This window comes from Schistocerca gregaria, chromosome 8 (genome assembly GCF_023897955.1).
Source record: "Schistocerca gregaria isolate iqSchGreg1 chromosome 8, iqSchGreg1.2, whole genome shotgun sequence".
NCBI classification, from domain to species: domain Eukaryota; kingdom Metazoa; phylum Arthropoda; class Insecta; order Orthoptera; family Acrididae; genus Schistocerca; species Schistocerca gregaria.
The window spans coordinates 117,662,419-117,675,170 of record NC_064927.1 but is presented as its reverse complement, the minus strand read 5'-3'; the positions used below and the strand labels follow the sequence as shown (position 1 = coordinate 117,675,170).

Genomic DNA, 12,752 nt, shown 5'->3' with positions numbered 1-12,752 from the left:
TACCAGTGCTTTTGCATGATCAATTTCCTTCCCAAGTGCTTGTGCTCAACATTTTTCCCTCCCATGTGGTTCCACATGATGATTTCCTTCTGCTACATGCTTTTGCATGACCCCCTTAGACGCCAGTTACTATCACTTAGTGCTTTTCCATCCTAAGTGCTTTTGCATGATGACTTTTCATCGTTAATGCTTGGACACAATCTTTCTTCCATTTCCTTTTCCAGATTTTTCTATGTGGGCAGCCAGGTATCTTAAACTGACATGCAAAGGCTGCCACGCTACTTGTGACTATCAGCTGGCCCCACAAACCTCTTTTCTATGCTGGCCATGTGACAGGAAGCAAGATTGAATGTATCCTGGCACTATAGGCTGTACTTAGGTGCATGTGCCCTAAGGGGCCAACTCACTGATTGAACCTTCACACTGATTTTTGTGGGCTCCTATGTATTTCATCAACTAAGCACACACACTTAAATTTGTTCTTTAACAGTGACTTTTTGCTTGATGAAAGATGCAGTCTCTGTTGTGGGTATTTTCATATAACCTTCAGATTGGTATCAAAGAAGAAAATCATATCTACATACACCACAAAATGCAACTACACCATCTCTTCGCAGATATTCAAGCATACTGCACCTATCAGTAATCAGTTATTCTACTATAATCTCCAGTAATAACAATTTGCATGTTTCTCACAAAAATATACACGTAATCAAATTACAATGTCAAAACATAAATCTTTTATCTTTGAGGGGTGATAAGATCATGTGCTTATGTTCAGTGTTGGTGAAAAAATATGCTTATGAATGTGTCCAATAATTTGAAAACAAAAAGGGCCCTTACTACTTTACACCAAGACAACTGAACATTTTCTGTTATACAAAATATCTTTGTTTCACTGAAAGATGTACTAAACAGTTAACCTGACTGGATTGAAAACTATTTGAAATGCAGATTATAAATTTTATGAATTCAACAACTTTGAAGTGGAAACTAGATTACTATAGTGAAAGTAAATATATAAAAACAAAGTACTACAATAACAGATATTCTACGATGGAAACAATGAACAAAAATAAGGAAAGACTACAGTCATTTTTGATCTTGGCTGCAGATGTGCAAATTTAGGTATCTTCATAGTTCTGTGTGGAATTACACCAGAAAAATATCAGTAGCCCCAAAGCAAAATGCAAAGGCATTTCTAAGTGCCGCAAATCAGTCATCTGCAACTGAGTAGTTGTCTTTACTTATTTTTGTGAAAGTAGTAGCATTTCCTGAATGTGTCTTTGGGAAAATATCACTCTTCTCTCTCACCAGGAGCAGCAGTGACTGTTGAACCAGCCGGATTGGCCTTGCTGGCTGTGAGTGCCCTGGAGGACCGCTGGGATGCACGGAGTGATGAGAGTGATGGCACTACGAGCAGGCTGAACCTCTCGCACAAGTATTCACATGGACCCTCTGTGGCTGGCTTCAGAACGGGGAATGGAACCAAATACAGTTCACCTTCCAGCACCAGCAACAGTTCACGACGGCCTTTGCTGCCTGTGAATGACGTTTGTACCAGAAATGTTACATCGGTTACACTAAGAGATTAGGAAAGGTAAGAACCACAATTCCCAAGAAGTATAAAATATTACCTAGTAATAACATTATGTACTAATATAACATAGCCTATTATACTAGGTATGTAAAGAATAGTTTCCATTATTTATAATGAATCTCAGATATAACATTACTGTGATGATAAACAAGGAGTAATGTTTATTCTACATAAGGCTTCAAGATTACTGAATAAGTAATTTATATGAAAACCACTAATTTGGTCTAATTTTGGTTCAGGAAGTTCAGCCACTACATCAGTTGTTTATTACACATGAAAAGATACATGTATATGTTTGTCAGACCTTTAAGTGGTTCAGAAAAAAATTCACAGATCAAAAGGCAGCAAAAGTGGTGACTGTGTATCATGTTTTATATTTATTATGGTAATTACCTAAAAACTACAACTGTAAAACTGACACATTTTTCTCCAAAAAAATTACTGATAGCATACTGAATAAAATTGGGATTTTATAACTTACAAAAAGAAGAAATTAGTTTTTAATATCCTAGTGATAACAGCGCAAACAGAAAAAAAGTAAAATATTGGATTAGACAACGGCCAGTGGAAGAAATCAGCTTATGTCTCCTTTAGCTCTTTCACATCTGTTAGGGCCAAGCGTCCTGCTTACATGGCCAGCTAAAGGGATAAACCTATGGTGAACCTCGCTACCAACAGCCTGGCACAAGAAAATGGCTGCAGGCAATGGCCGCCGTCAGCTAATTGGACGTTCCGGTGTGCACAGAACTACTCTTCAATAATACTCTTTACAAGATCTTATGACATTGTGCTGCCACAGTTATCATAAAGTCTAAAGGAGGGTTTGAACACTGTTGCTCCCAATTATGAGCCCAGTACCTTATCCTTTTAGAATATTTACACTTCTGAGACTCCCATTCCAGACTCTTTGTCCAACTTAGTTTCAGCAATTGAAGATATGTAATTTTATTTTTCTCAAAAATTTCATTTGTCACTTTTGGACTAAAACAAATTGTTGCAAGTAGGTACATGATAAATAGCTCACCTGCTAACACGTAAATATAATATCAGAAAAGTTGACATAGTCATCTAAGGGCAGAATTCTGATTCCAATAAACTGAACTTTTTTATTTTCTTGTTTCGTATGGTGCTGAATGCATATACATGGAAGTTTAACTACAATAAACCTTTGCGACAGCCTTGTACTATTACCTTTAGCACAAAGAGAGGGGAGGCAGTCTTCGAATGGAGCCAACAACAGCTGGTAGAGAGCTGCCAGGCAGGAAGGCCCCTGCCAAGACTGGTGTGGTGGCTGTCGTGACCGTGTTGAACCAGGACGTGACGCTGGTCCACTTGCTACACTGCCACCTACGCTGCCAAGGCTGAAAACACAGGTCACAGCAATTAGAAAGGGCTTACCAATGTAAGAAATTGGTAATGTCATACAAAACTGTTGGCAAATGATCAAATTTATGCTCCCATATTGGTACAAAATATCACTGAAATACTGAGACCTTGTGAAATCTGAACTAAATTGCTGAAAAACAGCTTAAAATATATTATATGAATGGAAATGATTAGAACCACTATCAAATTAATTTCAAGTTTGCATTTTATGTTTGAACCAATAACTAGGGGCAGGAAAAATTATTTTATTTTATGGCCAACTTTGTGGCCGTGTTTGTCTAGTGTGTAGAACACTAGATTCCAGGCCTGGAGATCTTGGGAACAATCCTGGACAGGGTAAGGATTTTTCTTCATTCTGGTCCATCCTGGACAGCCTTGTGGTCCTCTCAGGTTGCTATGGTACTAGGGATCTTTCCCTGGTAAAAGGTGGCCAGGGCAATTGGTCTGTCACCCTCTCCATCCTAATGCCATAGATTTTGTAAGGTTGCACTCAATCTGCAGTAAACAGTCAGGCCAATAGCCTAGTCACAGGACTGCACCATAGACTTTACCTTTTTCTGGCCAATTTTGGTGTTATTTACTTTCTAATGATTTCCTTTTCAAATGGTGTAGGCTCTTATTTTTGTCTTATCTACATGTTTTTAGTATTATGTTGAAATGAAAATATGTATATCTATATATTAACATCTCATATCACATTTACATTATTGATAAATAACAAACATTTATCTTCAACCAAATAAATCTAACCAATTAAAGAAAAAATAGCTCTGTTACCATACAGAGTTGGATGTTTTTTAAGTGACACCATCATCATAAGTTTAAATTCTCTTTCGAAATCTGTTAACACTTCTCCGTAGTGTATATACAGCTACCCTAAGTGTGCCTGGATGTGGACGAGAAACTACCTTCAGCACAATAGCAGACATTTGACAATGTCACATTATCTGCTGCCTTGGAATGTCACTTTTCACTAGATTCTGAAAGGATCTGTATCCCCTTCGGAATACTTACACTGCTGAGACCAGCCATTCCAGACTCCTGGTTACATAAAAATTAATATATTTCACCATTATCAACCTAGGGTTGGAACAATGGCTTAGGGGTTTGAATGTAGTCTTGGATCTGTGGTCAAAAAAGTTGACAGCCGAATTTGAAGATGCAATCCAGTGTGCTTCATTCTTCATTTCACCTTTGCCTGATGTAGTTGTCTCTTCATGTTTTTTTAAAACCATGCTGATTTCTTCACCAAAAATTTCTGTTCACTACAATATTGAAACCATTTTCAAATTCTTTAGACTTTGAAATAGAGATAACAGTCTTATCTACCAACACGATGTTTGTCATTGACTCAAGTGGCTGATAGAAGCAAACCAAGTAAATACTGTACTGATTTACATGCTTGCAGACCAGAAATGTTTAATTTAGCATTTTTGTGTTTACACTGTTAATTATACAATTTAATTGATGCACAGCACAAATCCCTCCAAAACAGGTCACTTTTGGTATGATTTGTTGTGGGAAATATGACGTTGGCAAATAAAAGTTGCTAGCAAAATGGATCTCTTCTGACACAGGGTGTTTTCATCTGTCATCACTTCTAGGCAATCAGTTCTTCACACAAGAAATTAAAGTTCTTTCATTGTTACACACTGAATTCAATCTTGTGAAAGAAGTCAAGATCCAATTTCAACATTAAATAACTATTGATTATTGACATTAATAAACCGTTGCCTTCAAATTTAAAACAGTTTAAACAGGACATAAAAACTGCTAATTAGATGTTACGTTGCTAAAAGCAGCAGATTTTGCATTATTATTTATGGGAATTAATTAGGATGCATTATATGTTGCAATGAAAATCTAATTTTATTGACACCTATGCAATGTTGCCACTAAACCATTTCTATGTGATATCCTTTTCTCTTTTTCCTTTTTCCAACAGGACTAAATATGTGAAAATGGTTAAGTCATGCCTAGATTTTCAGTCATTAAGAGAACAAACTATGAAAGAAAATGGCCTGTGTTTCAACCCAGCACACAGTTTGAGCTTTTCAGGAAGTTGCACAACAGTGAAAACTCTGGTGCAGAAGTAAAGATTCTCTCTTACTGGTTGACAAAATCAATAAAATGTCATTAACTCTTATCAGAATACATGAGCACTGGTTACCTGAAAAGACTGCTAAGACTGTAGTTGCTGGAATTGAAGAGATGGTTACGATTAACCATACGCAGGAAGCCAGTTCGATCGGCATCCTGATTTAGGCGATCACCAAGTTCTTCCAAGTGCTGTGACCAAATATCTGAAGCATCAGCATCCATATCACCCATGATGCCTCGTCCTCTGCGCACATAATTTTATTGTCAAAACAAGTAATAATATATGACACTGTATTAATTAACATTTTTTTCTGTGCCATCTCACCCATTTTTAAGACCACATACACATTGAAAATTCATGCCCCAATTTCATCAGAAAGAAAATAAATGTACTGCTACAGTACCTGGACATTGTGTGTAGTTCCACGCCCAAGCTGTCTCGAACACTTTGTATATAATGCTCCAGCAGAGAGCCTGATGTTGCCAGGAGTTCCTCTCCATTGGCTTCTTGCTCTCGTTCAGCCTCAACCTCACTAACAGCCACTTCATGGAATCTTACCACACCTAAAAATAAATACTTACATTACATTTGGATTTCAGGCCACTCTTTCACTGTAAAATTTTAACAATCAATTTGGAGCTCCTAGGAACCAAAAGACAGCAAACACTACAGATAATTAAATGAGACAGTTGCAGGAGCACACCAGCTGTAAACTTCATGCTCTGCAGAGTTATTTGTGGAACTTTAGTGCAATACATACAGCACAAGCACACTCTCAACTGTCCAGCCTAATGTGGCTGAAAATCAAGCCAGATAACAAAGAAGCCAGAGAGGCTGGAGTTCTATACATTTTCTCTTCCAACCCCAGCCGACTATTCAAAACATGCTTTTTTTACACAAAAGCCTACTTCCACTAACATTTTCTAACTGCTTATGTAATACTTGCTAATTATAACTGTTATTATGTACATACTGCACCCTCCAAAATGATCTACAATGAAAAGAATGAATATATGATCATGCACATGGAAAGTCACGCCTAACAAAAAAGATGAAAGTTCTAGGTCTGAGGTTTTTAAAAAGTCTTTGATAGATAACTGTTTCCCTCCTTTAGTTCTCTTCCGTGCTGCAATATTCCTTCCCTTATGCAGACAGATGACATCAGCTGGCATTTCTTCCTCCTTTTCACAAATGTACTGCAGTGCTGCCTCAATCATCTTGAACCCTTCAAAATGTGTAATGAGATTTCTCCTCTCATCTAAGTTCACCTCCTCCTTGTATCTTACTTGCTGCTGCATCACCATTTCCACAATATAGTTCTCATTTAGGTCATCAACTTCATTATTTGCTATAATTCTGTGATTTCATCGGCATCAACATCCTCACAGTCCAGTACATTTTTGAGCAATGAAACAACATTATTTCTATCTTTGACTTACATTTCACACATGGATGTAAAGTTAAAACACCCATCTTAATGGTCTAAAAGCATTTTCCAAGACCTTACAAGTGATATGTTTATAATCTCTTTCCATACTTCAACCACCCGCCTTATGGCATCAAGCAAGTTATGCCTCTTCAGAATGGTTACACATTCTTCATTATTATCAATTGCTCATATCAATGAACTTAAAAGTATTAGGAAAAGAATATATTGCTACACACCATATAGTGGAAACGTTGAGTTGCAGATAGGCACAACAAAAAGACTGTTAAACAATTAAACTTTTGGCCAAAAAGCCTTCTTCTGACTTAGACAAAACAAACGACACACACACAAATTCATGCAAATACAACTCGCACCCACAACCACTGTATCTGGCTGCCGAGGCCAGATTGGCAGCGATTCTAATCTTCCAGATTTTCAAATATTCTAGGTTTTTGTTATTTCCCTATTAAGGTAAAACTAAGATTGTGGAAGCCACCTGTATTACTGCTAGTCATGATGGAAACTCGTTCCTTACTTTTCTTGTGTACAGGTGCCACAGATTTCTTTTTTGACGCAAGCATTTTTGTAGGAAGCATTTTGTAATTTAAACTACTCTCATCACAACTTTCCAATTGTTCAACGGAAATTCCCTTCTCATGAATTAACTACAGAAGACAGTTTTTAAACAATGGCACAGCCTCTTTATCAGTGCATGAAACCCCTCTACCAATAATAATCTGGTGAATATCAAATTGGTTTTCCCACCAATCAACCATCCGTGACTGGAAGTAAAATCTGAATTTTCTTCTGTTTGCGCTGAAACTACAGAGCTTTTTCCCACAATATTTGGTGCAGTGCTGGGCAAACTTTTCCTCCTAAGTGTGCATGTCACAAAAGTAAAGCTTCCTCAGCTTCTTTATGCTTATCTTTCAACACTGTTTCCTTTACTTGTATTGCACTTCCACTAGCTTGAGCATCGATTTCTGCTTGATCTTTCTTCCAGTCTCCAATATTACTTTTCCCTACCCTAACTCCAAAACAACAGTTCTGGCAGCCACCCCAGAATCCAGTCACATTACAGCACACACTATCTGATCTACAGTTATTAAAAGCTTTTTTCGTGTTATACCTATTTTGGACTCTTTAACTGAAACACAAAGGACTGCACAAAACAACAATTTAACACAACTGAGAAAAACAAAATCTGCAGGGTTGCCAACAATTGTTTGTGAGAGCTGGGAAAGGGCTTCTAAATGTCCATTGTTAAAGAGTGGTTCCAGTAATTTATTCAGTATTAACAATACAGTATGTGCCTTATAACTGTGATTCCAGAGGTGCTGGAAGTGCAGGAGATTCATAAGACATTTTGAAAGGCCACATGGCATCGTAGCCAGTGCCTACTTGCTAAAGCTCTGGAAAAGTACAATATGAACAATAAATTAATCCTCATTTTAATGCATAGAAATATTATCATGATGTTAACTAAGTAGGCTCAGTTAAGCACGCTGGACTGTAAGAAGGCCAGATAGTCACGAGCCAGATAGTTGAATCAAGCCTCTAGCAGTCACCATGGCTGTGTCATCAGCCTCACCACCAGAAGAAGGAGCATTGCTGCAAACAGCACTGCCACTGTGGCAATGACTCACTTTTGTGAGTCATGTGCCTTCAGCCAGACAAGTATTTAGATCTCTGCTTGACTGCTCTACAGTCAGCTCACACTCCAAGCTTTTATGACAATCATGTCTAGTAGTTCCTCAATCAGATATCTTTTGTCAGGTACACTCTATGCTCTAAGCCCGGCATTCCCAAAGGTCCATACATAACAGGAGTTCTTTTGCTGAGCAAACACTGACTCCTTGCTTTTACCAGCCACTCCTACTAGTCCATAAGACACTATCCCAAGGACTTCATCTACATATGAACATTACAGTGAATTACCAGCAATTACTTGCTATGACATTCCACTGCTTCAGTGATCAACCATCAGACTGAACTGCAGATTCTAGTGGCACAAATGGAACTACTTGTTACTAACACATGGTGCAGTTGAAAGAACAACAGCTAACGTGATTATACAATTTTTACTTAGCATTTTCTTCTCCTGTCCTTTCATTTAGGGACGCATTTAATACCCAAATCAAGGTGTTCTGCAGTGGATCTGGCCCAGTTCCTTAATAATGAAAGTGCAGAGTCTTAACCACAGTGCCATGTTCGGCCATTTCAGAGATTAAGTATCTTTCTCAGGTTTCTTGTGTTTACATTACTGGACATATTACACAACACACAAAAATTGTCCAGATGCCATACTTAAACATGCATCTATTTATGTAAAAAAAAGGTCTGTTCACTTGCCTTTTGTTGGCACAATGAGCCAAGAGTAGAGGTAGCCTGCAGCCAAGCTGTAGTAGAGCACAGACGCCTTTTGCCTGTTGACTATCTCCAGTAGCTGCTCCACAGAACTGGGGGTGTTGTCATCCAGGCGGGGCGCTGGGGCAGAGCCACTGTGGTGGCAGGGGTCAGCAGCCTGCCTCTCCAGCAGCAGGTCCACCAACGCTCGTGTGCGCCCCCTCTCTGCGACTAGAAGTGCCTCCTCCTGGCGCCCGAGACCCACCAACACGCGCTAAAATGAAAGATACTTTTTGATCAGTGTTAAGACGGTGTCTGTGTGTGTGTGTGTGTGTGTGTGTGTGTGTGTGTGTGTTTTAACGCGCGCACATGCGCATGTTTGTTTTGTGCTTTGTGAGATGCTTCAATATTTAATTTATTTACTACCTATTTACTTAGTTTCACTTCATGAATACAACTAACTTTTTTATCAGTCCTTAGCTGTTTTCACTTCTGTACACTTAACCCCGCATTCTGTAAATCAACAGTGCCAATTTTTCAAACAGAAATATTACTGGGGCATTTACAAATATTTTCTCTACTCACAATCAATATAATATTTATTAATATGCATGTCAAAGAACAACATGAGATGGAACGCAGAAATCGAGGAAAAAAATGAGTAAACTACAAATTACAATAGAAGAATTAAGGATCAAAACAGACCAAATCAACAAACTGAAAAGACAAATGAAACAGATTACAGATAAAGATTAACAAACATTGAGAAGGGTGATTTCATTTTTTTAAGAAAAAAAGAAAAGATGGTTATGGGCTGAGGGAATGAAGAAATCCTGCAACAGGTAACTGAAAACCTATTTGTATAGAATTGAATAAAGTGGTCAACCATGAAATTTAAATCAATATATATATATAGTAAAAGTAAGTATAGTGTGTCTCTGCGTGCGGCAAAAACTTCGCAACTGATTTTTGCAGCCCCATGGGTGTAATACAGTGTGGTAACCTTCCATTCCCCATCCATGAGGAAGGTATTGTTTTAGAACTGCAGGGGTTAGTTGCGAAGGTATGGGTGTTTAAAGATGGGATATGTTTGTAATGAAATAATAAATGTAAATGTGGTTTGTCCATGCTTGCCACTATAATCCCCCACACACTACACCATGAGGGTATATTATACTGCAGCTCCACACCCCCAGACATGAAGAACGTTTGGTTTGGAACTGGAGAGGCAGGGTTCAATATATGGATGCCTAAACAGGGCATCACAAAAATGGACTTCTTATGGGAAGATGGTGAAGCAGCTTGGAATCAAATGTCGAAGTGGCAGAGACTGGCCAGAATGTTCCTTCTAGAATATTCAAGAATGTTGCAGAATGTGTAAGAATTTTATAGAAACTTCTTGAAAATTTGAGAATGATCTAGATCTCCAAGATAATCCAGAATTAATTGGAGGTGCATTATTTACACATTCTGAACATTTACAATAAACACTTAGTGTTTCCAAAATCAACCCCAGCAGATGAAACTGATGCATGTTTGAAGAAATCATTTCTTTGGTCTTGAGTGAGGAAATGACAATTAAGAACAAATATTTACGTCTACATGGATACTCTGCAAATCACATTTAAGTGTGTGGCAGAGGGTATATGAGACTTCAATTTGCCATGATAAAGAAGCAAAACATTTTGTTGCAAAACTCTGTACAAATTAGTGAAGGCACTCACCCAATTGACTATGTGACTGTCCAAATTGAATTTACAAAAGTTTTATGTAACATTGTCAACAGCCCAAATGAATTAATATGTAAACTTTTTCCAAACACTGTTCAAAATTACCCAAGTAGGTTATTTGAAAGAGCCATTTAAGCAGCAATAAAAGTAATTGACAATATTAATTTAAAAATTCAAAACATTAAGTGAACCGGATCATTTATCAAACAATGTAATAGCCGCAAAAATAATACCAGGAAAAGATAAAGCAAAGACAGCATTTATTCTGAGGCTTCTGCTCATTCACCTGTTGTATACTATAGTAGTTGCACAGAATTAGCTGTTCTGTTCCGGAGATGTGAGTGTTTCAAGTGGTTGCTATAGTTTGTGGTGGTTACCAGAACATCTCTCGTTTATATTTTGGAATAATTTTGAGGTTCTATAAAGATGTGATTAGCGTAGTACTTCATTTCAAATTACAGTATTGTTCAACACTTCAGTGGATTTAAGTGTACGAAAGAGCATTTTTGAGCAGTCAAGAGTCCTATTTGGTGTGTCATACTAACATTTCCTGCTAGTAAAATAAATAAATGCAAGTCAGTGCAATATTGACTTTTCTAATGAGCTTCAGTGACTTATTTTATTGTCGAAGAAAGTAAACAAAGTTACTTTAGTATCTCCAATAGGTTCAGAAGAACCTCAAAACTATTGAATTATCATTTTACACAACCAGTTACAATTTTGCTAATGAAGAGAATTTTTCTCATATTTCACATGCATCAGGAACGTTATCTTTGTTCACAAAACAACATAATTTCACTCATGTGATATAAGAGGCTTGTAATTGCTGCATTAAAGCTTTTCCTGTGAATGTCAAAAGCAAAATACAAATAGTATGGAATGCAGGAATCATAACTTAAAAAGTACTGTTCTACTTACATCTACATACAATATGATAGTGTTTTACCTGTCGCTAACCTATAACACTCCTTGAACATCTGTTTCCTATCTACCAACTTGTTTCCTTGATAGTATGTTTGGTCCCTCTGCCCACTAGTTGCCAAATGTTCTTACTGTTGTACCTTCCATAGATAAAGTTATTTCCTTTGTTCTGTTTACTAATTTCTTCTACTACTATTATTACTCTTGCTTCTGAGTCTCACTGAAGCTTTAACTGTCAACAGTGTTTCTGGATAACATAATGCTCCATACACTCTTGTATGAAATATTTTACCCTCCCCCTTGTAACCTCAAACATCTTTCTACATTTATTCTTCATTTCATTTCCAGTAGCTCCTAAAGTCAAAAGCCACTTGTATATGAATCTCAGTATATAGGCTGTTCATTTCTGCGAATAAATTTGTACAGTAGTAACATCCAAAGCAAATTAGACTGTTCCTACTTTTTTTGTTATTTTACTCTGTGAATTGTCCCACTTAGCCCAAGAGCACAAACGTTTACAAACCTGGAGAGCCTGGTATGAAGCTGTCTGGAGGTCATAAAGTGAGAGCTTGTAGTCAGGAGAGCCCCGCGCCTCCCTGCGGATGGTCTCGAGCAGAGCCGCTGCCCTTTCCAGCTGGCTCTGACTTCCTTCAAGGTCCCCGTGCCCCCACAGTGCAAGACCAAGCCTGTGCCTTATGCGAGCCTCCTCTTCCCGACGACCAAGGTGTTCCGCTATCTGCAGACCCTGCTGCAAGTATGCTACTGCTTGGCTTGTATTGCCAAGAGCATGATGTATTCGACCTGAATTAAGCACAATATTCAACAAATACATGATGATGGTTTGTGCACAGCTACATTAAAATATATATTTAGAAAATAAATGATTATATGTTACTTTAATTAGAATTTTCACAATGGAAATACAGTCAAAACCGTTTATAACAATGTGGAAAGGACAGATGATTTACAGTCGTTATAGCCCATACTCGCTCTGTTTTTTGATAAAAATTCTGTGTGTGTAAATTTTATGCTGCCATAGAGTTAAATCTTCAAAAATTAGCAGAAATACAATAAACACACAGTAACTACTATACAGTATTTGTGAAGAGGGACTGAAGCGGAATTTTTCTTATTTTTATGCAATACATACAGCTAAAAAATGCCAGTAAAATGTAAAATCTTGTAAGAAGTGCAGAAAGAAGTAGCAACAATGTAAGCTGTTCAATACTGTCAAACACA

General features: G+C 37.6%; 1 protein-coding gene across 1 annotated transcript in view; it reads right to left on the bottom strand.

Moving 5' to 3' along the window:
• The window catches only part of LOC126284232 (tetratricopeptide repeat protein 28), a 778,784-nt gene that overhangs the window by 44,491 nt on the left and 721,541 nt on the right, over positions 1 to 12,752 (bottom strand). Inside the window, exons 15-20 of the mRNA XM_049983010.1 lie at positions 12,037 to 12,314; positions 8,869 to 9,136; positions 5,491 to 5,650; positions 5,157 to 5,330; positions 2,792 to 2,961; positions 1,315 to 1,542 (exon numbers count right to left, since the gene is read on the bottom strand). Of these exons, the coding sequence (XP_049838967.1) occupies positions 1,315 to 1,542; positions 2,792 to 2,961; positions 5,157 to 5,330; positions 5,491 to 5,650; positions 8,869 to 9,136; positions 12,037 to 12,314 (1,278 nt within the window). The remainder of the gene's footprint in view (positions 1 to 1,314; positions 1,543 to 2,791; positions 2,962 to 5,156; positions 5,331 to 5,490; positions 5,651 to 8,868; positions 9,137 to 12,036; positions 12,315 to 12,752) is intronic.